The 25301-nt window shown below is 41.9% G+C and overlaps 1 protein-coding gene across 1 annotated transcript in view; it reads left to right on the forward strand.

Moving 5' to 3' along the window:
- Positions 1–777: 777 nt before the first annotated feature.
- OXCT1 (3-oxoacid CoA-transferase 1) overlaps positions 778–25301 on the forward strand; it is a 125397-nt gene continuing 100873 nt past the window's right edge. Inside the window, exons 1-5 of the mRNA XM_072756991.1 lie at positions 778–1039; positions 8951–9059; positions 10544–10634; positions 21029–21164; positions 24664–24813. Of these exons, the coding sequence (XP_072613092.1) occupies positions 962–1039; positions 8951–9059; positions 10544–10634; positions 21029–21164; positions 24664–24813 (564 nt within the window). The 5' untranslated portion in view covers positions 778–961. The remainder of the gene's footprint in view (positions 1040–8950; positions 9060–10543; positions 10635–21028; positions 21165–24663; positions 24814–25301) is intronic.

The raw sequence follows: 25301 nt of genomic DNA on the forward strand, positions 1-25301 counted from the left end.
TGAAGAAACTAGACTTGGCTCATGTCCTCAAGGGGTTGGTCAAAAGAGAAGTCTTTGAGAGAACGTCTGTGCCATACCAATTCACAACTGCAACTTGAATAGTGCCTGACGTTTATTTATTGTTTACAACGGAGCCAGAAGCTTCCCATGAATGATCTCATGTGAAACTTACTTAGGGCAGTTTTGAGAGTTAAGATTTTCAGATAAGGAGAGGATCCTGAAGGTTAGGAAAGCTCTTACGATTTACCCAGGGACAATCAGGGATATGCACACTTGCATGCTTACATCTGCGGAGTAATCTTTGGAATTTCTGGGACTCAGGTGCCAGAAAGATCTTGAGAAATACAGATGTGGATGATGGGGAAGAAGTGAAAGAAGGTCGCAGAGGCCCAGTCCCAACCTCATCTCTCTTGTCCTGGTGCAATCTTGACCAGGCCTCCCGGCCACACCTAGTGGCAGACGCTTGTGGCAGGTTTTTAGGGCCAACTTACTTTTTAACACGACTCGGCGCCCGATGCGGAGAAACGGGAGAAACGGGAACGCGGTGCGGGTGGGGTGAGGGAAGCAGGGGACCACGAGCGGGCGCCCCTTTGCAACCCACACGGGAGCCAGCAGGTCTGGGAGAGTAAGAGGCTCTGCTCTGAGCGCGACCCTGCGCCGCCCGAGCGCCAGCCCCAGGCGCACTCCCGCGCCCCTCGGGGCTCGCCCGCAGACGCAGGTGCACGGCCCGGGGCGCCCGCAGGGCTGCGCGCTCCCCCCGCCCCCCCCCCCGCCGTCCGCCCCCGCTGCGCCCGGCAGACGCTCCCCCGCCCCGGCCCCTCCCAGCCGCGCGTCCCTCGCGACCTGCAGCCTCCCGCCCGCCCCTCGAGCGCCCGCCCCCCTCCCTCCCGGGGCGTTGACGCGCCGGCGGCCGGGCCGCGCTCCCACCGCTCACCCCCTCACGCGCGCTCCGGCCCGGAACATGGCGGCTCTCAAGCTCCTCTCCGCCGCGCCCCGGCTCCGCGCCTCCGCCCGCCTCTCCGGGGGCGTCCGGGCCAAGGTAAGGTGCCGGCGAAGGGGGCCCGCGCCCACGCTCTGCAGCCGCGGGGCTCCATCCGCCGCGGTCCCGGGGCGCGCCGCCGTCGGCCTGGCCTCGCCGCTCCCGCTGCCTGCGCGCTGCTGCTGCTGCTGCTGCTGCACCCCCGCGGCCGCCGACACCCCCCGGCCCCGCGGCAGGCCCGGGCCGGGGCCACGAGCGCGCCGAGACGCCGCAAGGGCCCCGAGGGCGGCCGCGTCCTCCCGGCCGGCATCTCCGCCACGCGGGGCTCGGGCGGGCAGGCGGACGGCGGCGGGGCACGGGCTGGCACCCCGCACCCCGCCCTGGGGACCTGGGGCCTCGCCGTGGAGGGGGCGGACGCGGGGCGTCGGGGGCTGCCACGCGGTCCCCTCCGCGACCTCCCGTACTGGGCTGCGCTGCACCGCGGCGGCGGCAGGGGGAGCCCGGGCTGGAGCGCTCGCCCCGGCCCCCCCGGCCCGGCCCCGCGGCCCCCCGGCCCCCCGGCCCGGCCCGTGGGCTCGCGCGCGCCCTTGGGGCGCAGGCATCCCGGGGGGAGCTTTGGCATTTTCAAACTCGGAAGACCCTGTGCCGCCCCCACCGTCGGCTGCCCGCCGAGGGTATCCAGCGGCTCTGTTGGCCGCGACTGCTGGCTGATGAGTGGGTGCCGTGTTTGGGGTTTTGCGGGGCTCTGTCGGTACCGGCACGCCCACGCTCAGGCTGGGTCCCGGGGTCGAGCCCTCCGAGGTCAGTCCTCGCCCGGATGTGCTGGGTCCTGGAGGGGACCCGTCCTAACCGCCAGAGCCTCTTCCTTGCCAGGGAAAAGAAGAAAAGTGTGCTGCTTAGGAGCGCACTAAATACTAGTTTGGAGCTTGAAAGGCTGCTTGCACGAGGTGCGTACTCAGAACTGCCGCGCGCCCCTTTTGCTCTGTCTGTCCCGCACCCAAGCTCTTACAACGATGAACACACAGGGCCCACTAAGTCCCTTAGGTAGATTCTAGGGGATGACTTAGAACTGGAACATTTTACTCGGAACTGCCTCTTAGGGAGCATTTTAGTAATTGCAGATAGCTTTGGATATGTAAATTACTAGAAGGGCACTTGACTGACCTTCGGTCACATTGCTGCGGTCGGTCGCTGAGACCTGCAAACCAGGGCATTGCCATACCCTTGGATCCTGGTCAAAAACATTCCATCTTTTGGAAGTTGGTTATTTGCCCAAGTGTAATTTTCTCACTTTCTGTACTTTGGAATGGCATTAAACCACTCAGGAAGCCCAGCAACCCTCTTCTTAGGTGGCAGAGTTACAGATTAGAGGCTTCTTGTGCCTCACTGAAAGTTGGTATCTGGGTTCAAACTTTCCCCTTTTCGGGTTTGATTATAACAGGTTCAGTGCCTGCTTTCAGGTGTTTCTTCATGCTTGGCACTTGGTGTCCCTGCTGGTAATTTAGTCCTAGAGCTCATCTCTAACTTGGCTTAAACTGGAACATTCGTGTGCTTGTTTAACTTTTTTCAAATTTATACATTGGCTTAAAAAAAAAAAAAGATTTTCTTTATTTGAGAGAGAGAGAACAAGCAGGAGGAGGGGCAGAAGGAGCCTACCAGCAGACTCCCCGCTGAGCTGGAGCCCAATGCAGGGCTCCATCCCAGGACCCTGAGATCATGACCTGAGCTGAAGTCAGACACTTAACTGAGCCAGCTGCCCAGGCGCCCCCACATTGACTTCCTAACAAGATGAAAGTTTCTGGTTGTTAGGGACGATATTACATGCCTTATTCTCCATCCCTCTCAACATTTCACACATACTTTCAGACATAGTATAGACACTCAACACATGTTTAATACATGGATGAAAGAACCCTGTGAACAAACTGGGTAGTAACCTTGAGAATTTTTCTGCTAAACATAATCAACAGCCCAAATGAGATGGTGTGTGTGTGTGAGAGAGAGAGAGTGAATGAAAGAATGAATGAATGTGAGACAAGTCTCTCAAACTTTAATGAGCCTCAATTATCTGGAGGCTTTAGCAAACATGTTTCTGGGTCCATCTCCAGAGTTTCTGATTTAGGAGGTCCTGTGTAGAGCCTCATACTTTGCATAGATGAGTTCCCAGGTGATGTTAATGCTACTGGTCTGAGGATTACATATCAGAACCATTGGCATGGGCTTAGAGTTGAGTAGACTATCTGAAGTTATCTTTCTTCCTCCATTATTATTTCAGAGGCAGTATTTAATACTATTCTCCATTCACTGTGGAAAATTATTACTGGAAAAAGGTCCTGAAACTACCATCAACACTTTATCTACCTTCCTTCTTTGAACCTGTTTTTTCCTAGGTCTCTCTCCAATTCCATTTTCCCCTGAGCTGCTGACCTGGTACAACTTAACAGGTCGACTCCACCTGAATGTCACTTAGTGCTTCAAGCTCTTTCTGACCCAGAGTGAACCATAACCCATATCCAGCCAGTGTGTAAGCTAGAAATCTTGGACCCCTTCTTTCCTTTCCTCTTTCTTCCATGTCCTGTTGATAATCAGTGTCATACATGCACCTTTTCCTGAAACTTCTTTGGGGTTGTCCTTGGCACTCTTTGCCAGCAACCATCTATTTCTTCCTTATAGCTCCCCAGTGGGATATTAACATTTGTATTTAACTTTTTAAATGATTAATGACTGTTATCCTTGTTAGTTTGTAAGTTTCTTCAGTTCAGGAACTATGCCTGAAGTGGGTTTTTTGTTTTAACTCTGTATTCCAGTATTTAGCAGATTTGATGCAAAATGGACATTTTTAAACAAATGAATGAATGAAAGAATGGTTTCCTCTGTGACTTTCCTGTTTCAGGCTTTCATATGAGTTGTGACATCTCTGTTTCAAAAGTTTTGCTGTCCCTTCCTCATTGAAGGATGAAGTCAAAGTCTAGTGTTGTCCTTAAGGCCTTCTGCAACCTGCCCCAGTCTCCCTTTCCAACCCGATCTTCACGAGCTTCTCTCCATGGGACCTGATCCTGCACATCCCTGAGCACACCGAGCCTTTTCACATCTCCGTATCTTTACTCATGCTGCTTCTCTTTCTGGATTCCCCATCCTCATTAGTATTTTAACTCTTGGAAAATTCCTCAAGCTTTCTAATACACCAGGGAGAATGCATCATTCTTTCATCTGTGCTCCTTTAAAGTGCTGGGTATCATTTTCTTGTTGGAATAAAAAGAATGTGTATGTTCCTTCGAAAACAGTAGGCGACTACTTTAGAGAATTGGCCAACTGACTAGTAACTCACTGTGAGTTCCTTGTGATTTGTTTATTCATATCATAAGTACATAACTGGTAGTGTTTAAGGTGAACAGTCTCTTGTTGACAGATTCTGGTCCAATAATGGACAGCTAAAGCATTTCAACACATGTCACCACCTCTGTTTGGCAATGATTGTGTATTCCCTTGCCAGGTGTGTAGGTATGTGTATCCACCTGTATATTATTGCCTTATCTAACAGAGTCCTCTTCATTTCCCTCCATATGGCTTCTCCTCTCCACTTCTGTTTATAACATTTTGATGCTGGAGTGGGCAGTATCAATCTTCCTGTGTCCTGATTTATTTAACTGTAACGTGACAAGGTAAATATCACCGGGGTGTACAGTTCCATATCATTAAGATAAGATTAATTTAAAAATAAAACAGTATGCTATATGGACTTTCCCTGAAAGACCTTCAACATGAAATGCATTTTTTCCAAAAAAATTCTGGAGTATTGAATGACAAGAAAGAAATTTAGGCAAAAGAAAAAATGATAGAAGTGATTAGAAAGAAGGAGATTCTGAATTTGGAAGTCATGAGATTTAGGCTCAGTAGTGGAATCAGACCTCAAATTCTAAATGTCAGAATTTGAACTAGAGGACAGAAGGTGAAGATGGAGAGAATTTTAAAAAGAAAAATAGAAAAAAAAATTTGTTATGTAAGAATTTTGATTATTTCTTATACCTCAGTACCTTGACTCTTCTTTAGCAGTACAGTCATTATATGTCTTTCCTCCAATAGTAATACCAGAAACTAGTGGCACCATAAAATGGAATTCTGCAGAAGGTGAGAGTGTGGAAATACAAAATGAAAAATATTACGTGGATGTAAAGGAAGACATTGGTGAAAAAAATCATCCCCAGGATACATAGATGGTAAAACTGCATAGTTCATTATTCTTCATTATTTTAGGTAACCTCTGCAGACTTGAAGGCTATTTATTTACTTGTGTGGCAGGTGGTGCTTGAGTCTTTTCACCTTATTGTTTTAGCATTTTAAAAGGTAGAGGTCAATTTTTAAGCAGTGTAGAGCTTCATTTGAATCAGGCATATACGAAAAAGAAGATACCTCCCCTACTCTGTCTTAGAGAGTATTGGCAGTGATGCTCCTTGACTCCCAGAGGCTGGGAGAATGGGAGAGAATGTGGGCAGAGAGGGAGCCTGTTCATAAAGCAAACCCAGAGGCTTTCTCTGCAGTGCTGTCTGCGAAGCTTCAAGCCTTGAAGAGCCACAGGAAACATCCTGGTGCAACTGGTTTCAGACATCCTTCCTCTTTGCCTCACTACCTGAATTTATACTGCTGGATTGCCCAGTGATCTTGGAATACTTAGAATGGCAAACCTGACTACAAACAAAATAAACATATTAATCTTAAGGCTGGAACCCATTTTTCAAAACCCTCAACAAAGATGGCATGGATTAATTTCCCACCGCATAGGTCATGCTAAAAAAATTCTTTGTAAAATCAGTAATACATGGCTATGTGTATAGGTAAGGTAAAACGGGGAGGTTAAATATGAAAACTAAAGCCCAGTCAATGACAAGTTAATCTTAATGCCCTGGTAGGGAATAAAGAGATGGGGGGATCCCTAGGTGGCGCAGCGGTTTGGCACCTGCCTTTGGCCCAGGGCGCGATCCTGGAGACCTGGGATCGAATCCCATGTCGGGCTCCTGGTGCATGGAGCCTGCTTCTACCTCTGCCTGTGTCTCTGCCTCTCTCTCTCTCTCTCTCTCTCTGTGTGACTATCATAAATAAATAAAAATTTAAAAAAAATTTAAAAAGAGATGGTTGCATCCCCCAAAGGAAGCTAGCATCCCCAGGGTATCTGCTGTAGTACAAACACAGGGTCCAGTGACTCTGATATACCATTACTTAATCCTTACTACATCCTTTTGTAATGACAGCAACTGTCATCCTTTTGTAAGCTTCACATCAGCACCCCCATGTTCAGATTTTGCAATTTTCCCAGTTTCATGCAATTGTGGCTGAATTTAAATTTGAAACAAGGGTATTTTGTCCCTAAGGTTACTGGAATGTGGCCCATTATGTCACACTATTGATTTCTCAGCAAATAGATATCAAATGTCAATATAACCAATAGATAATGAAGGTCAACAAATGTTAACTGAATGTGTGAAAAATGAGAAAAAAATTGAGGTTGGGTATAAATTCTTCATTAACCTGAGCCATTCTCACATTCCCTGTAGACATTTCATTTTTATTTCTTTTAGCTTTTGATTATCTGGATAAATGTGAAATACTTGAGTCTTTTTAAAAATTCTTCTGAAGTATTTTTTTTTAAAGATTTATTTATTTGAGAGAGAGAAAAAGAGCAAGTAGGGGGAAGAGCAAAGGGAGAGGGACAAGGAGACTCTGTGCCCAGTGCAGAGCCCATCGTGAGGCTCTAGCTCATGACCCTGAAAACGTGACCTGAACTGAAATCAAGAGTTAGATGCTTAACCAATTGAGCCACCCCAGTGCCCCCTTGTGAAGTAATTTTTTAAGGTGTGGGACAAACATTTCAATAATTTCTGTTTGTAATGAGAAAACTAATTATCAGCCGAAACAAAGGAACAGAATTCCTAACAAGTTTTGTTTTTCCTTGTGAATCCAAAAAGCGTCCTGGATCTATAGGAGAAATGAGTTTTCTTTTGACTTCTCTACAAGACTCATGTTTCGTGGTCAATAGGTAGTTCAGAGTGACTGCACCCCCTGACTACTTAAGGGTAGATGAGTTCTTTTATTTTCTTCCTCCGGCTGAGGCCCTGACTCTTAACCACTTTTTTTTGGTCTTTTTTTTTTGTTTTTTGGTAAGAGATAAGGTTAGCATTTATTTATTTATGCCATGTTTTTGCATCTTTGATTTTTTTCCAATTTTATTGAGGTGTAATGGACAGAACAACATTCTATCAGTTTGAGGTATACAGAGCAATGACTAGATTTGTCCTTCACTGTTTAGAAAAGGTAATGACAGTAGAGTTCTTCATGAAAAAATAGAGTATTCAAAGATTTGTTAATCTGTAAACAACCAAATAAAAGTAGAATAAGATTAAGGACTTTTAAAAAACATGGAGAGGAGCATTTTGTGGTAGAGGATGCTGTGATGAAGGCTAAAACCTGGGATCTGCTCCTGCTTTAACAGTGTTGGGTACATTACAAGATCTTGCTCAGCTTCAGAAACTTGACCTGTGTAATGAATTGTTTAGATTACAGTATGTGGTTTTTTTTTTTTTTTCTATTTTTGAGAAGATAACCTTGACTTTCTATTTTACGATTCATCTTTTGGCCTCGTTATTGAGGTTTTCGAACTTTTAATTTCCAAGATTTAAAAAAATATATTTGTGCGTGTACGTGTGTGTTTAAGCAGAATCCGATAAACACCTTGGTACTGAGGATAGGACAGAGCAGTAAGCTCTCTGCAGCTCAAGCTTGTTCCTTGCTAGCTCTGCCTCCACTTATTTCCACACCTCCACACCTGGTGGTGTGCCAGGATAGACCGCTCTGTTTGCCAGACCCGAACCAAGGTTGAATTTAAGGGGACAAAAGTCATCCATGAAATCTCTGCCTTTGCATGTCTCATTTGACTTTCAGTATCGTCCTCTTGAAATAGGCTTATTAGACACTTTCTGTGAAAGAAATTTATAGAGGAAGAAAAGAGTGCTAGAAACTCAATAATGCCTTTACCTTGATCCCATAGAATGTCTGTCAAAGACTGATAAGGCCGTGTGTGTGAGCTTACATTTACCGACTTGTTAAGGTGACAGCATCTGAGGAGTCAGGAGCCTTTCTCTTCGCTCCCTCTTTTTAGGTTGAATATATAATAAGAATGAAGGAGAGGTGATATTTATTATGGATGGTTACAACTCAGTCAACTCTAGTTTTCTCCTATCCATATTGCGGATGAAATATAAAGAGGGAAACTGTTTAAAACTGATGATGAATGTTCACTAGATAACCTGTTTTGCACCAACTAGATCACTGCGGTATGACTAGCCAAGCCTCCCTCACAAATAATCGTTTACTACTGTTCTCAGCAAATACAAACCTAAAGCCCCATGGGGGAATAGGTCTTTTTGTGTACTGTTCATTATTTGTCCCCTTAGGAGGCATTTGCTGACCTAAGATTGGGTTAGGGGTCCGAGTATGTACTTGTATTTTGGTCACACTGTATTTGATGTTCTACAGAGCAGCAGTCATGTCTTAATACTTACTAGATGGCAGTAAACAGAAGAAGAATTGACACATAGTACGTTCTCAGTGAGTATTTATTGACCAAATGCAAGGTTAGCTCATTATCAGAAACTGATGATTGATACCATCATTATTGTGAATTTGAGTCCCAGTTCATCAGCTATCCACTTTCAGTCTTTGGCCATATATGACACAGTTTTCCTTTATACAATGGAAGAGAAGACATCCACCGTGATCACAATGGGATTCAATGATAATCTATGGAGAGAGTATGTTCTTGTTACTCTAAAGATGAATTGCTTGCAGCCCTACTCTTTGTTTCAAAGAGCAGATAGTGAAGTTATCCTTGTATATGTAAAAAGCCAAATACGTTGGTATACATGCAAAATATAGTATCTCCAAATGATTTTCACTTACAATTTTTAAAAAATGTTTTAGGGATGTGTTTGCTACTTTTCAACCAGCACACGTCGCCATACCAAATTTTATACAGATCCAGTGGAAGCTGTAAAAGACATCCCTGATGGTGCAACAATACTGGTTGGTGGTGAGTAGTAGTACTGTTTTCCTTTTGGTAATGGTAACGTCCTTATGTTTTTAGCAAAGCAGGGAAATCAGAGTAGCAAAGCTGTGGAGATTAGAAATGCCAATTATTTTATTGCTGATTATTATTTTTATGAATAAAAATTTATTGCATATTATGTAATTATTTTTTCAGTGTCCTCATCTTGAAAATTTAGCAAGGTTTAGCACTTAATGTTTTACTTTTTCCTTTTATGTTTCTTTTTCTATTATTTTGAAAAGCCAAAGCTTTAAATGATGATATCTCATTAATAGGTTTGAAAACACTCCTAGATCCTTGGGAATTCTATTTAACTTAAAACATTTGCACTGATCTCATTAGCTCTTACCCAGCCACTCCTTTTGTCATTCCTCATCCTAGGAGATAGAAGGCACATAAGCATCTATCTGTTGTTAAGCTTCTGGGTTCTATTGCTGCACCCTGTTTGGAATGTCTTTTATTTTTTTATTTATTTTGTTTATTTTTTTAAAAAGATTTTGTTTATTTGAGAGAGAAAAGAGAGCATGAGCAGGAAAATGGGCAGAGGGAGAAGCAGACTTCTCTGCTGAGCAGGAAGCTTGATGTGGGGCTTGATCCTGGGACCCCAGGATCATGACTCGAGCTAAGGGCAGGTGCCCAACCAACTGAGTCACCTACTTGCTTCTGGAATGCCTTTTAGAACCACTGTCTCATACTCATTAAATTTGCTGCCTGATTCTTTATAATTTTTTTGTTTATTTTATTTCTAGGCTTTGATCCCAGGAATCTAGGCTTATTTTTAGGACTGCTGTTCATTCATTCATCCATTCAACTGATCAGTCATTGAATGTTCATTTTAAACTCAATACTAGGGATCCCTGGGTGGCGCAGCGGTTTGGCGCCTGCCTTTGGCCCGGGGCGCGATCCTGGAGACCCGGGATCGAATCCCACGTCGGGCTCCCGGTGCATGGAGCCTGCTTCTCCCTCTGCCTATGTCTCTGCTTCTCTCTCTCTCACTGTGTGCCTATCATAAATAAATAAAATTAAAAAAATAAATAAATAAATAAACTCAATACTATTTGACAAATTGTGGAAGCTATAAAGAAATAAAAGTCATTGTTCTAGGCTTCTGATTCTGCAAAATCTATTCAGGCACATGAAACAAACATCTTGAAAAAAGTTAAAAGGTTGAATTATAAAGTTGGGTAGTAGTAGATATGTAGTTAAGTGCAAGATGTGCAGCATGTAGCCATATTAACTGGTTGCACTTGGCTTTATTCTTATGATTTAAGGATTTGACGGTTATATCTGGTGCTATCTAATGGTGCAAAACATTTGGGTAGTTACTGGGTTGCTGAGATACAGCTATACATTTCGCTTAGTAGACCTAATAATGTGTTTTGTATTTTTTTTTTTATGGAAAAAGATAACCTACATTTCCCTAAAAGAATGTTACCATTTTCACAAATTGTTTGTCTTTTCACTTACAGGTTTTGGGTTATGTGGAATTCCAGAGAATCTCATAGGAGCCTTACTGAAGACTGGAGTCAAAGAGCTGACTGCAGTCAGCAACAATGCAGGGTAAGTGTGCATATTTGTAACATGTGGCTTGAAAAAGATGACACTTCTTTATAATATTCATATAAAATTTATGAATGAAATGAAAATTGTCGTCATGAGCAATATGCACAAGCATCAAAAGACAGTTTTTAACAAGCTCAAAAGTTGGAGGTTACATTTCTTCAAATATTTTTGATACCACCCTTCATAATCATACATAAATCAGATTTGCATAAATGTATATGTTAATCTGATATGCTTTTATTTTTCTAAATTTTAAATATATTGTTAAAATATATATACTTTCAATTTGAATCTTGCATTTTATAACTTAGAGACTTCTCTTTATAATACATTATTATAGATCATTATGTATAGAGGACAATTTCAAACAGTTTGAAATCTGTTTCAAGTTTTTTAGTTATGCCATATTCTAGAGGACATATAAGGATATCATTAATCATTAAAAATGTTGCTGGTTTTGGTGGAAGGAGGAGGATATGCAACCAGCACAGTAGGATCTCCTATCAAAATGGTTAACATAGCCAAAACATTTTAATAATGACATATATATCAAGATATATTCTGTTATGAAGAAAAAAAGCTACTTCTATATAAGATGATAAATTATCAGCTCTCTCTCAACAATGAAAGACTTTAAAGATCTTCAAAAAAATTTTTAAAAATTAGGGGCTCCTGGGAGGCTAAGTTGGCTAACTGTCTGACTCTTGATCTCAGCTCAGGTCTTGATCTTAGGGTGGTGAGTTCAAGCCAGGCACTAGGCTCCATGTTGGGTGTGGAGTGTAGTTGGAAAAAAAAAAGTTAGCTATATTGGCAGTTTAGCCAAGCATCATAAGTACAATTTAGAAAAATAATAATTATTTAGGACATGGACCTGATCCTAAGTTTTTGCTCAATTTTCCTTTGTTAAGTTTATTTAAGCTGTTATTTGCATTTCTCACCTTTTCTCTGCATATCCACAGTATTCCCATTTTTCAGGATCTGCCTTGAGTTCCTTTCTGAGTTCCTTTGGATACTTCTAGCTTTTCTCTGTATACCGAATTGTGTTCATTCTCCAATATATATTATGGACTGATTGTTTTGCTTATAGTCTTCTCTTCCCCATTGTGCTGAGCCTCAGGCTCAATACAGAGTAGTGGAGCTGGATGGGATTGTAGAGATCATCTGTTCCAGTTCCCTCATTTAACAGAGGAAACTCATTTGTAAATAGAGAAGTAACTTGTTCATGGTCACTTGACAATTCTTTTTTTTTTTTTTTATAAATTTTTTTAATTTTTTTTTTTAATTTATTCATGATAGTCACAGAGAGAGAGAGAGAGACAGAGAGAGGCAGAGAGAGAAGCAGGCTCCATGCACCGGGAGCCCGACGTGGGATTCGATCCTGGGTCTGCAGGATCGTGCCCTGGGCCAAAGGCAGGTGCCAAACCACTGCGCCACCCAGGGATCCCTCACTTGACGTTTCTTAAACACACCCTGTGCCACTTGAGCTTACTTTGTATTTATTAAAAATACTTTTGACTATCAGTACTTTGTTTCCAGATAGCTCAGTGCTTACAAGGGATGGTGTAAATCAACATAAATTCTTGATATAGAGTAAATACTGATAACAGTCATTGTTGAACACAAAGAAGGCATTTTGCACATGCTCATTGGCAGTTTATTGTCTTAATTAGGTGGGTTTAAACCCTAGAGGTCTATAACAATGAGGGCTTTGTTTTGGCTATTAGAATCAGATAAATGAGGAAAACTTAACAGCATCGCTTTGTGGGAGAACCAAAGACAGTTGGAATTATTGAGTAAATAGAAATTAGAAGTAATAACTGCTTTCTTGGGGCACCTGGGTAGCTCAGTTGGTTAAGCATCTGACTCTTGATTTTGGTTCGGGTCATGATTTTAGGGTCCTAGGATTGGGCACTGTGGGCTCTGTGCTTGGAGTGGAGTCTACTTGTCCTTCTCTGCTCCCCCTCCTTAATACTTTTCATTTAGAAAAAGGCCTTTTATGGAAGGATCTGCCTGTGTTGGAAGACTTTCCAAAGCTAGGGACTTCTGATTGTCTGTTTTTGTTTTCTTTCTTTTTTGATTATCAACCTTTTAGCCATGAGGTACCACTCACCTTGCTGTGGAGTATTAACTATTATCTTGATGAGAAAAACCTTCTCCCCTAGGATCACTCAGATAAATCAGTACTTTGATATGGATTGATTAAGAAGATGGGAAAAATTGAAAACATGCTTTTCATTGATTTTTTTAAATTTTTTTTTTTAATTTTTATTTATTTATGATAGTCACAGAGAGAGAGAGAGAGGCAGAGACACAGGCGGAGGGAGAAGCAGGCTCCATGCACCGGGAGCCTGATGTGGGATTCGATCCCGGGTCTCCAGGATCGCGCCCTGGGCCAAAGGCAGGCGCCAAACCGCTGCGCCACCCAGGGATCCCTCATTGATTTTTTTAAAAGACTTTACATAAATTACAAACCTGTATGAACCAAAAATTTTGCAGTAAACTATATATGTCAACGAATTAAATTAGAGAAGGGAAGAATACATGTATTAATCATGCTCATTTCCTCATGACAAAATTATTTTTTTTAAAGATCTTTTTATTCATTCATGAGAGACAGAGAGAGGCAGAGACATAGAGAAGCAGGCTCCTTTTAGGGAGCCTGATGTGGGACTCCCAGGACCCTGGGATCATGACCTGAGCCAAAGGCAGACATGTAAACACTAAGCCACCCAGGTATGCCATGGCAAGATTATTTTAATTTTTTTATTTTATTTTATTTTATTTTATTTTATTTTATTTTATTTTATTTTATTTTATTTTATTTTATTTTATTATTATTATTATTATTATTTTTATTTATGATAGTCACAGAGGGAGAGAGAGAGGCAGAGACACAGGCAGAGGGAGAAGCAGGCTCCATGCACCGGGAGCCCGATGTGGGATTCGATCCCGGGTCTCCAGGATCGCGCCCCGGGCCAAAGGCAGGTGCCAAACCGCTGCGCCACCCAGGGATCCCGATTATTTTAGATTATAGTTCTTCAAAGTGGGAATTGAGACAGCTCCAAGGACAGCCCGGCTTCCATGTGGAAGCCTAGTTAAGTACTATGTGATGATATATGTATGTCTGTGCTGGTGATTGCAGTACTATTACTTTTATGTGGTATTACATAAATCAGCTATGGGAATTTTATGAGGACCCAATGAGCAGTTTTCCCCTACACCAGTGGTTTTGAACCACTAGATAAAGGCAGGTGGCTTCTTTGCTGTGCCGTCTCTATTATTTGTTGAGGCAGCTGCAGCTCTGAATGGAGAACTGTAGGCCAACTTGTCTGATTATAAGCATTTCCCCAAGATTAGATTATTTTGTCTAATAGTGGAGGACTAACCACTTCCTGGGATGTATACTTGAACTTCTCTGCTCAGCTCATGGAAGGGAATATTCACTTGTTCCATATAACTGTGTCATAAATTAATGCTCTACCCAAATATACCATTTTCTTTTCTTTTGATAGTCTTGTTATTATCAGAGTAAATATAAACTGTAACTGAGATTTAAGTATGTCTAAAATGAGAAGAAACAAGAAAAATACAATTTGGTAAATAGTTGCAAATTCATTTGTATTAGAATTTTGTTTTGACAAGAATTTCCAGTTAATGAGATTTTAGATTCAGAAAAAGAAAAATATTTGTGGAACATTTATGTCTCCCATGAAATATTGTTTTCCTTTACATGAATATATCTCTTTATTAATTCTTGGCTTTAGACTTCTTTTAACCACTAAAATGTTTGAAATCTGCATTTGTTGTACTATAAGAGAATGGTCAAATCTCTCCTTAGGTGTACTAGGAAAATGTTGGCTCCTAAATAAAGGCAAGCAAGGTAATCTCTTTTAAAGTCCATCAAAATTATCTTTGATATCAAAGAACTGCAAGATGTTTTAATATACATGTCTGTTAGAAAGGGCATGTTTCTCATTTGCAAAAGATGACATGTGTCTGTCTTCTTTCTTTATATTGTAAGGGCTTTGCCTTTTTTATTTTTGTATCATCAGTGTCTGATCCACAGTAAAGAAGGGATGCATGTTTGCTGAATATGTGAATTGAGAAGTATGTGGCAAGAAAGACACTCTTATTATAAGCTACCCAACAGCATGTTTTGAGGCATAAATACTAACTCTATACCTGGTCAGGGAGTAGCTTGGGCTGAGCATCTTAAGCACTGCTTGGTTGCCATACCAGGTTGCTAGTCCAAAAAGAGAGCAAAGCCAAATATAGCTAGTTTCCAGAGCCAAGATCAACAAATAAAGAGAGGTCATCTCTAAACAGAGCCAAGTTCAAATGTGTTGAAAAGCCAAACAGATCCATGAGAGAGTGGTTAGAAAAATCTCTGAAGTCAGTGAATTGGGCAGGTACATTCTGGTGTATCATATGGACCTATATACATGGAGGGAGTTTAAAGTATTTGAAACTACAGAAAGCAACTGGACTGTATTCACTCTCATGGATTATTTTATTGTAATGACTTTATTTAGATAGGGCTCCGGAGCATATCAATGGTACTCTCATATTGGGAGTTTACCAAAGGGACTCTCTTTAAAGGAAAGGTCAGGTTGAGGGAAAACAACATGAGTATTGAAGTACCCTGAGTTAGTAACAGGAGAGTGGTTACCACCAGCCTTAGGCCTGAAGAGTGAGGGGAGGAAGCTGCCAACACCTGCAGGTAAGCTTTACAGAGAGGGCTGTCCAATGTGCTGCAGCTTGCCAGGGAGGGAGTCGGGGGAATCGAAATCCTGACATCCTTCTCGCACCTGAATCCTGAAGGGATTCAGTCTACACATCAGCCGTTCTAGCATAGGGCAAGCTGGAGATTGGCAAATAGAAAATATCCAGCATAAGGATGCGGTGATTTTTATTTTTTGTTACAGATGAGCCAGTGAGGAGGAGGAAAGTGAAATCAAGTAATAAATTCATTCAACAAACGTTCCATAAGTGTTTGTGTAGTACCTCTATATGTTGTGTAGGCTTTTAGGTGGTTGGGAGTACAGCGGGGAACAAAACAAACCAAGTTCCCTGCCTCATGGACCTTATGTGCCAGTGTAAGGAGAGGCAGACAATAAATAGCAAACATAACAAATAAGTAAAATTTCCAGTATGTTAGGTTATAGTCTATGGAAAAAAAAGAAAAAACCAGAAGGGGACTGGAAGGATGAAAGTGGAGGGGCAGGTTTCAGTATAAAATACAGCAATAAGGGAAGGACTTGTTGAGGGGACAGTTGACCAAAGACTTGAAAGAAGTGAGGGGTGATTCTCTTCTGGGGAAGAGTTTCAGAGACAGAGAAAGGCCAGTGCAAAGGCCCTGGGCAGTATGCCTGGTGTTTTTGCCGGGATAGCGAGGAGCTCAGCAGAAGAACAGTGAGCAAAAGGGAAGTGGGAGGAATGAGGTCTGAGATGTCAGGAGCATCCCATCTATGGGGCCCTGCAGGGCTGCTCTAGAGACCTCTGCTTTTACATGAGTAGATGAATGCCGTTGCAGCGTTTGGGCAGAGCAGTGATGTGACTGGACATATTTTGTTTTGTACTTAATCGTTTTGGCCACCATTTTGTGAGTGGATTACAGGGGGCAGGAGTAGAAGCAGAGGAGGTGGCTATATTTAGGCAGGAGATGGTGTAGGTCACACAGGAGGAAGTGAGAAATACTTCCATTCTGAATGGATTCTGAAGATATAGTCAGGATTTTCCAATCTAGTTGGTAGTGTGAGAAGGGACAGATCACTCCATCATTTGTTTACTAAAGATCTGCAAGGATGGGAAGTATGGGGCAGGCTGCAGGAGCCGCTGAATTTAGGAGAATGGAATTGTTCACCTGAAGAACTGAAGGCCTGGCAAGGTATTAATTAGAGGTAGGTAAAAAATAGTGAGAAGGCATAGTTTATGAAGTGTGGGGAACTAATTTTCCAAGAGACAGGTAATCTGTAGTGATGTGGAGCCCTCTAGTGGACAAGCATATTATTAATCTTCCAAGAATTCTCTGCACATTTCACAAGTACACCCTGGAAAATACCTGTTTGAGCTTTAGTTTTCTTCTGAAACAAGCAAGAATCAATCATGTAGGCATTCCTTTTATATTTACGGTGAGTCAGAAACATTATTAGATTCAGAATTGGGAGGTTAGAACTATAAACAAGTTTAGCAAATGGTTGACGGTTACCTGGACTACATTGAGGTATTCATTGTGTCTGGACCTCCTGGTCTAGGTTGAAATGGAATTGGCTTGGAAATGATACATCCTGGGAGGTAGGAGTCTGTTGAGTGGGGATGGGCACTTGTGGGCATGAGGAGTGTGAGGATGGACAGTGAAGCGAAGGTGGGAGAAAAGGAGGTTGTTAGAAATGTCCATGGTTTGTCACACAGGGTACCATACCGTCCCTCTCCAGGTCAAACATGGTGTGTCACTTAGGAATCGTAGACTAATATCCCACCAGTCCATTCTCCCACTGTGTTCCACTGCCAAAGCCAGAATTCTGGAGTGGGTCAGCCTCTACATCAGGATGGGCAACAAACCTATGACTTCTTTCTCCCCAAATAGTCCTTGAATTGTCCCATTTCTGTATTCCTATTGGGGCTACCTTAGTTCACACTTTGCCTAATCATCTTTGCCTGTTTGGATAATTTCAAGCCTCTTAACTGATCTCCCGGCCTTTTGTCACTGAATCTCTCCCAATTAATTATACACTCTCTTACTTTCTACTTAAAATTATCCACAGGGTCTCCCATATCCTTCAGGATGTAATAGTCATTTTTTGGTGTGGCTCACGCAACAGGTCGCACGCTGGCCTGCCTTCTACCTCTTTTGCTCACTTCTGCTTCCAGTCCACACTACAATCACACTTAATACGGAGCCCATCAGACCACTGTGCACCTTTGTGAAGCTGCCCATCTGCGTTTCTGGCTCGCTGCTTCCACACTCTACACTGCTCTCAAAAGACTATTCTTCAACTCTGTTCAAGTGTCATTTTCCGTGAGCCTTTTTTGGACCTTTCTTCTCTCAGTTGGGCGACCTTCAGTGTTCTCATTGCACTTGATGCAGACCTCTCTTGGCATGTCTCTCCTTCTGTTGTAATTATAGGTTTACATGTTTATCCTTTCCGCTCTCAGAGTTTCCCCTGGCCCAGGACCTTACATAAGGGGCAATAAGAACTTAGTCAAGGACTGTTGGGTGAGTGAACCGTGTAGATGATATGAGCTCCATAGGGGAAAGGCCTTTGGAGCACTCGGGATTAGGAGGGAGAGATCATAAATGATGGCTTCTGTTTCTGGGAGGCACTCTGGCTTTGTCACTATATTTCTATCTTTAAAAAATACTTTACCATGGACTCCTGGGTGGCTCAACAGTTGAGCCTTTGCCTTTGACTTGGGTCATGATTCTGGAGTCTGGGATGGAGTCCCGCATGGGATGGGGCTTTCTGTGGGGAGCCTGCTTCTCCCTCTGCCTGTGTCTCTGCCTCTCTCTCTGTGTCTCTCATGAATAAATAAATAAAATATTAAAAAAAAATACTTTTCCATAGTATATAATAAAGAGTAACACAAAAATATGATCCTGTCACAGATATAAAGTTTGAAGGATTTTTACAGGCTGCCGACCTGTGTAACCAGCCCCAAGTTCTTTAAATGGAACATGACTGATGCCTAGAAGGTCTCCCTCACACTCCTGCGAGTCACTGTTTTCCTTTCCCACCACTGAACTTAACTATTATCCTCATTTCTGATCTTATCCATTAGTTTTGTGTGACTTTGAACTTCATGCAAAAGGAATAATTCACTAAATACTCTTTTATGGTTTTTTGGCTCAGCATTTTGCATGTGGGAGTCCTCCATCCTTGCCAAGGGTTGTAGCTGATTCCTTGTCACTGCTGTGGAGTATTCCATTGTGTACTCCCACCGCAGTTTGTTCTGTGGTGGAGTAGTCCTGCCTATGTCTCTGCATCTCTCACGGATAAATAAATGCAATCCTAAAAAAAATGTGGTTGGGATCATTTGACATTCCCCTCTTCTGTATGAGAGTGCTAGGTATTCTTGCCAACGCTTGGTAGTTCCTTCTTTTTCTTTTTTTAAAGGTTTTATTTATTTATTCATGAGAGACACAGAAAGAGAGAGGCAGAGACACAGGCAGAGGGAGAAGCAGGCTCCATGCAGGGAGCCCGATGTGGGACTCGATCCCGGGACTCCAGGATCACACCCTGAGCCAAAGGCAGATGTGCTTAACCGCTGAGCCACACAGGCATCCCAGTTCCTTTTTATTTTATTTTATTTTTTTGTTTTTTTATTTTATTTTATTTTATTTTATTTGTTCATGATAGACATAGAGAGAGAGAGGCAGAGACACAGGCAGAGGGAGAAGCAGGCTCCATGCAGGATCGACGTCGGACTCGATCCCAGGACTCCAGGATCACGCCCTGGGCCAAAGGCAGGTGCTAAACCGCTGAGCCACCCAGGGATTCCTTCCTTTATATATATATATATATTTAACTATTCTTTCATGTTTACAGTAGTGTCTCTGTGGTTTTCACCATATTTTTTTTAACTATTTTTATAGCTTAAGTATACTTCATTACCTGAGAAGTGCTTTCTTTAAGTGGCTAGTTTTGAAACTCTTGAAGAGCAGGATAAAGTGGAAAGGTATTCAGTCAATTATTAATCTGTCACATTGACTTTGCTTGAAATTCTAAGTTTGGGGACGCCTGGGTGGCTTAGTGGTTGAGTGTCTGCCTTTGGCTCAGGATGTGATCCCAGGGTTCTGGGATAGAGTCCCACATAGGGTTCCCCACAGGGAGAGTACTTTTCCCTCTGCCTGTGTCTCTGACTCTCTCTCTGTCTCTCATGAATAAATAAAGTCTTTTTTAAACAAAAGAAATTCTAGATTTATTTTGCTTTGGAAAAGAATAGAAATAAAACAGGCACAGACTTAGAAACCTTCACTTAGTGAAAAAAGCCAACAGTACATGCACCATTTCCAAGAATAAATTGAACTCCGATGTGTCAATGTAGGCTTATCCTGGGTAACAAAATGTACCACTCTGGTGAGTGATGTTGAGAATAGGGTAGGCTGTGCATGTTTGGGAGCAAGGGTATATGGGGAATCTCTGTACCTTCCTCTCAATGTTGTCATAAGCCTAATGTTGCTCTAAAAAAAATGTAGTCTTAAATGAAAAAAATCTTAAAAAGAATGAATTGAACTCCAACTTAGGTAGAGGTACTAAACTATATTACATGTAACTTAGCAGATAACAGCATTATTCTTGCTGCCTGTAATCTTTTCACTGATTTGTGATTAATTTCCTGATTTTTTATTTTATTTTTTTTATTTTTTATCTTTTTATTTTTTATTTATTTTTATTTATTTTTTTTTATTTATTTTTTAAATTTTTATTTATTTATGATAGTCACAGAGAGAGAGAGAGAGGCATAGACATAGGCAGAGGGAGAAGCAGGCTCCATGCACCGGGAGCCCGACGTGGGATTCGATCCCGGGTCTCCAGGATCGTGCCCTGGGCCAAAGGCAGGCGCCAAACCACTGCGCCACCCAGGGATCCCAATTTCCTGATTTTTTAAATTAAAAATGTTTAAGCATTTTTAAATCTTCAGCTAAATATCTATGATAAAGGGAAAATGTTCATAGTTATTTATGATTTGGGTCTGTATTTCCAATGTATGCTGTTCTTTTCTAATTTAATTTACTTATGTATTTCAAAGAGTGTGCTTGGGCTCTCATGAGAGGGGTAGAAGCAGAGGGAAAGAGAATCTTAAGGAGACTCCTCCCTGAGCACAGAGTCGGATATGGGGCTCAATCTCACAGACTCTGAGATCATGACCTGAGCTGAAATCAAGAGTCAGATACTTAACCAACTGAGCCACCCAGGTCCCCCCTGTTCTCTTTTTTAAATATGAGAATGCCTTGTTCACTTTTTAGGACAGAATTCCTCTGTTTGGAGCCAGTGCAGGTTATTAGAGTGGCATTGCCTTTGCATTTACATTTTTTTTTCATAGCAGAGGGCAAGATCCAGTTTGCTCGTCTTCTACACTAGTATTACTTGGGAGCAGTGGAAAGAGTGAAAGGTGCAGGGCAGACTTTTAGGACTGGAGTGGATTTGAATACCAGCTACGTCACTTACTACCCAGGATATCTGTGGGCAGAAGTCACTGAAAGGCTTTTGAGCTTAGTTTCCTCAGCTGTAAATTAATAGTCACCTTGCAAGGTGGGAAAGAATATGGGTTAAATGCCCAGCAGAGGGGATTCCTTTAAAGTAATAATATTTTATGTTTTTGGAAGTCAGGGATATTAGTGTTCTATCCAACGCTCCTTTGACAGCAAGTTGCTTGCATTTTTCTTCTAGGGTTGACAACTTTGGCTTGGGCCTTTTACTTCGATCCAAGCAGATAAAACGCATGGTCTCTTCATATGTGGGAGAAAATGCAGAATTTGAACGACAGTACTTAAGTGGTGAATTAGAAGTAGAGCTGACACCTCAGGTAAGAAAATTTCTCTGCTCCTCTTTTACAGTAGTAACTTATCTTAAAATTTACCCTTTTCTCCTCTAGGGATTTTCTTTTGCAAGAGAGGTAAGGCAGAGAGGATGCGATTTTGCCAAAGAAATTTGTTTGTAGGTCACACCTGTTGATTACTAGAGGACTAATATTTTGTGTTGCTGTGCACCAAAAAAAGGGAGGAATTTCTAGTAAAAATGCCTAGGCTACAGGATAAATTTTTAAGTTTGGCACTAGGATGTCTTGTGCTGGCAGTGTGCAGTAGGACTTGCTAAAATGCTTGAGTATTGTCCTAAGAGTCGGTTCCTATGAATCATAGAGTTAGAAAACCGTGAGGGATATGCTCCTGCTGAGACATCAGGAAGGTGAAGTCCATGGAGAGTAAAAGTGACTACGTCACAGAATAAGTGCCAGAGTCAGAGCTCAGAGTCAGAGTCAGAGCTCATAAGGATTTGATGTCCTTACCAAGCATGCAGTTACTGCAGTTAACTCTAGCCAGTTTCCACTCATTTCATATTCTACATCTTAACTGGTTCAAGAGTTTGTCATAGAGAAAACTTTCTGAAGCCATTTGGGTAAACAAGGGCCTACAGGTTATATGCATTGGTCTTCTAACTTGACATCATCTGTCTTCATCTCTGAAATTGAACCTACCCCTTTATTTTTGTCAACAGAATTATTACCACTAACTTCACTAGATTGGTGATAACGTGATAGAGCAGAATTTTAAAAATTAGTAAGTAACTCCCAGGAAATGCTTGTCTAGAGAGAGCATGCAGAGGAGAACTTTTCTACTGAGGCTTCACAACATAACAGGTCATACCTAATCCCTCTGCAGTGTTGGCACCTGTGCTTGTCATAGCTTTGCACTGTGCCTGGTATTTATCCAGTTTTCATTGAAAGTTTTTTAAAAATAACAAAAGGTATCCTGTCTTAGTCTACTTGTACTGCTATGACAAAATACCACAAACTGGGTGGCTCAAACAAGAGGGAGTGGTTTCTCATTGTTCTGGAAACTGGGAAGTACAAGATCAAGGTACAGGCTGACGTGATTCTTGGGAAGGGGGAGGAGGGGGAGGGAGAGAGAAAGAGGATGCCCTTGTGCGAGTACTCTGGGGCCTCTTATTATAAGACCCTAACCTTTTGGGTCAGGGCCCTACCCTTATGACCTCATTTAACCTTAATGATCTCCATAAAGGCCCTGTCTCGAAATACAGTCATATTGGGGGTTAGGGCTTCAACATATGAATTTGGGGTGGGAGGGGGCACAATTCAGTCCATAGCATATATTTTTCCTCTCCACGTTGTAGGTTCAGGTGCAATTTCCTTTGGGTTCTGGAGTCTTTGAAAATTAATCTTTGAATTACTTCTATTATCTATTGCATTATCCCTTATTGTTTTAGAGGGCATATAAATGGAAGTTCCTTAGGATTTCTTTTATATTCCTTTTTTATTTTTATTTTTTAAAAGATTTTTATTTATTCATGAAAGACACACACACAGAGAGAGAGAGAGAGAGAGAGAGAGAGGCAGAGACACAGGCAGAGGGAGAAGCAAGCTCCATGCAGGGAGCCCGACGTGGGACTAGATCCTGGGACTCCAGGATCACTCCCTGGGCCGAAGGCAGGCGCTAAACCACTGAGCCACCCAGGGATCCCTTCCTTTTTTTTTTTTTCCTTTTAATATTTTATTTATTTATTCATGAGAGACACAGAGAGGTAGAGACACAGGCAGAGGGAGAAGCAGGCTCCCTGCAGTGAGCCCAGTGCGGGACTCGATCCCAGGACCCCAGGATCATGCCGCTGAACCACTGAGCCACCCAAGAGCCCCTCTTTTATATTCCTTCTTTAAGCTTAGAGACGTCAGTGTCTCTTTCCCTGTCTTAGTGGCAGGTAAATAAACATTGGCTCTGATAACTTGTTTTGCAGCCTGTGAGCCAGAAAAGGGTTGATAAAATGGTAAGGATTATGATTCCCTTTGGGATTTGCATGTAGGGGTTGGTGGTAACTGCAGGGAGCCTCTATGTTGAAATTGTCCACTTTTTTTTTTTTAAGATTTTATTTATTTATTCATGAGAGACAGAGAGGGAGAGAGAAAGAGAGAGAGAGAGAGAGGCAGAGACACGGGCAGAGAGAGAAGCAGGCTCCATGCAGGGAGCCCGACAAGGGACTCCATCCCGGGTCTCCAGGATCAGGCCCTGGGCCAAAGGCAGCGCTAAACCACCGAGCCCCCTGGGCTGCCCAGAAATTGTCCACTTTTAGGTCCTTGCCAAATGGGACAAAGTATTCAAGGAGGGTAGACATAAAAAATATCTTACAGTAGGGAGGGTTGTTATGGTTGACTTGATTATTTAATTTTATGTATGTTATTAACTCAAAATACAGTACAAAACAGAGTTATCTCTATTAGATAGAATAGAGAAGCTGTTGGCTGGAAGATTGTCAGTTATGCCTCATATCCTGCCTTCCCCAGATTATCCCACCCACTTTGATGACTCTGTGTCTGAAGTCCCATCTTTTAGTTTCTGCTTTAAATTTAGTATTTAAAGGACCCAGTTAAAGTAGAAAAATGTTTTCAGGTTGAGATCATTTTAACATACTGTTACTAATACTGAAACCAATTCTTGCTACTGATTGACCAGTCAGTTATGTAGTGTGAATATGATGTAATTAGACCAAAACAGGTTTCAGTGTTAGGGTGGGTGTTAGGAAATATTCAGGGCCAGAGTTATTCCCCAATGGGAAAGCAGTTAGAGGTGAGAGAGAGCTAGGGAAATCAGGTTTGAATCACAGTTACCTAGGGAGGGGGTAAAGATGATCAAAAGAAGGTGCAAAGAACTTTGTGAACAGTACATTCTACTCTGAGATAAAATTTGAAGTACTCTTAGCTTTTAGAAACCAAATTAGCTATATGTTCTCTTCGCCTAACTTTGGATTTTTCACTAGTCAGATAATGTAGTAGATAAAGTGCTTATACGAATGTTTTAGAATAAACTCTTAAGTAAATGAACCTATTACATTATTATTTATAATAACGGTAGTGTTATTCGTGATAAGGTCAGGCTATATACGTACATATGTCACACAGTAAAACACAAAATTTAAACACATGTTTTAAAATACATATGGTTAAAGTGACATACTTCAGATTTGAAAATTGATTTTAAAATATTACAAACAGATTGACATAGAATATGATATCAGGAGAGCAGTGGGAGACCAGAAAGCTGTGAACACAATTATACAAAGAGGGAGTTACATTTGAATGTGGATTAAGAATTGAGAGATTGTTATCTAGAGAGACAATACTTATTTTCAACTAATCTAGCATATAGTGTTAGTGAAATACACTAATATGCAATACTAGGTACTATTTAGAATGTTAAACTTCTAGAGAAAGGAACCATGTCTGTAAATGTTTCTATATCCACATATAGAAGTACACTTAATGAACTTTTTATGATGTGTTGGTTGCTCTCTTGCAGGGCACGCTTGCAGAGCGGATTCGTGCAGGTGGGGCTGGAGTTCCTGCATTTTACACCAGCACCGGGTATGGGACCCTGGTGCAACAAGGAGGGTCCCCAATCAAATACAACAAAGATGGCAGCATTGCCATTGCCAGTAAGCCCAGAGAGGTAAGAAGTACCCTCATCCAGGTAACACTGGGATACCTCTTTCAGCGTAGACTTCCAGGTGGACTCAGTGGGTAGATAGAATACAATCACCTCTGTGTGAGAAGAGACACTGTCCTTCATTTATGTGCATATGCTAGGTACAATTTCTAGCTAAAACAGAGCATCTGCCAGTAATTAAAATCACATACAGAAACCAGAATAAATAAATGAGAAGAAACAAAACTGAAATCTATAGAAGATGTGTGAGTCAAGATTAGTTTTATGGTAGGTTTTAACAAATGTAGGAGCATTTATAACTTCTGATTATGCTTATGTGAAAAAGAGAGTAGATGCATCATTGTATCATAGTAAACTTTTATTCTCAAGCCCCTTCTGGATGTGGATGAAGGAGGAAGAAAAAACCAAAGACATCACAAGTTCGTTTACCATTTCGAAAAGCAAGGGGCAGTTGTAATTACCTAATAGAGCATTTGTCCTTCATTTTATAT

Source organism: Vulpes vulpes, chromosome 4, assembly GCF_048418805.1.
Source record: "Vulpes vulpes isolate BD-2025 chromosome 4, VulVul3, whole genome shotgun sequence".
Taxonomy (NCBI): Eukaryota; Metazoa; Chordata; class Mammalia; order Carnivora; family Canidae; genus Vulpes; species Vulpes vulpes.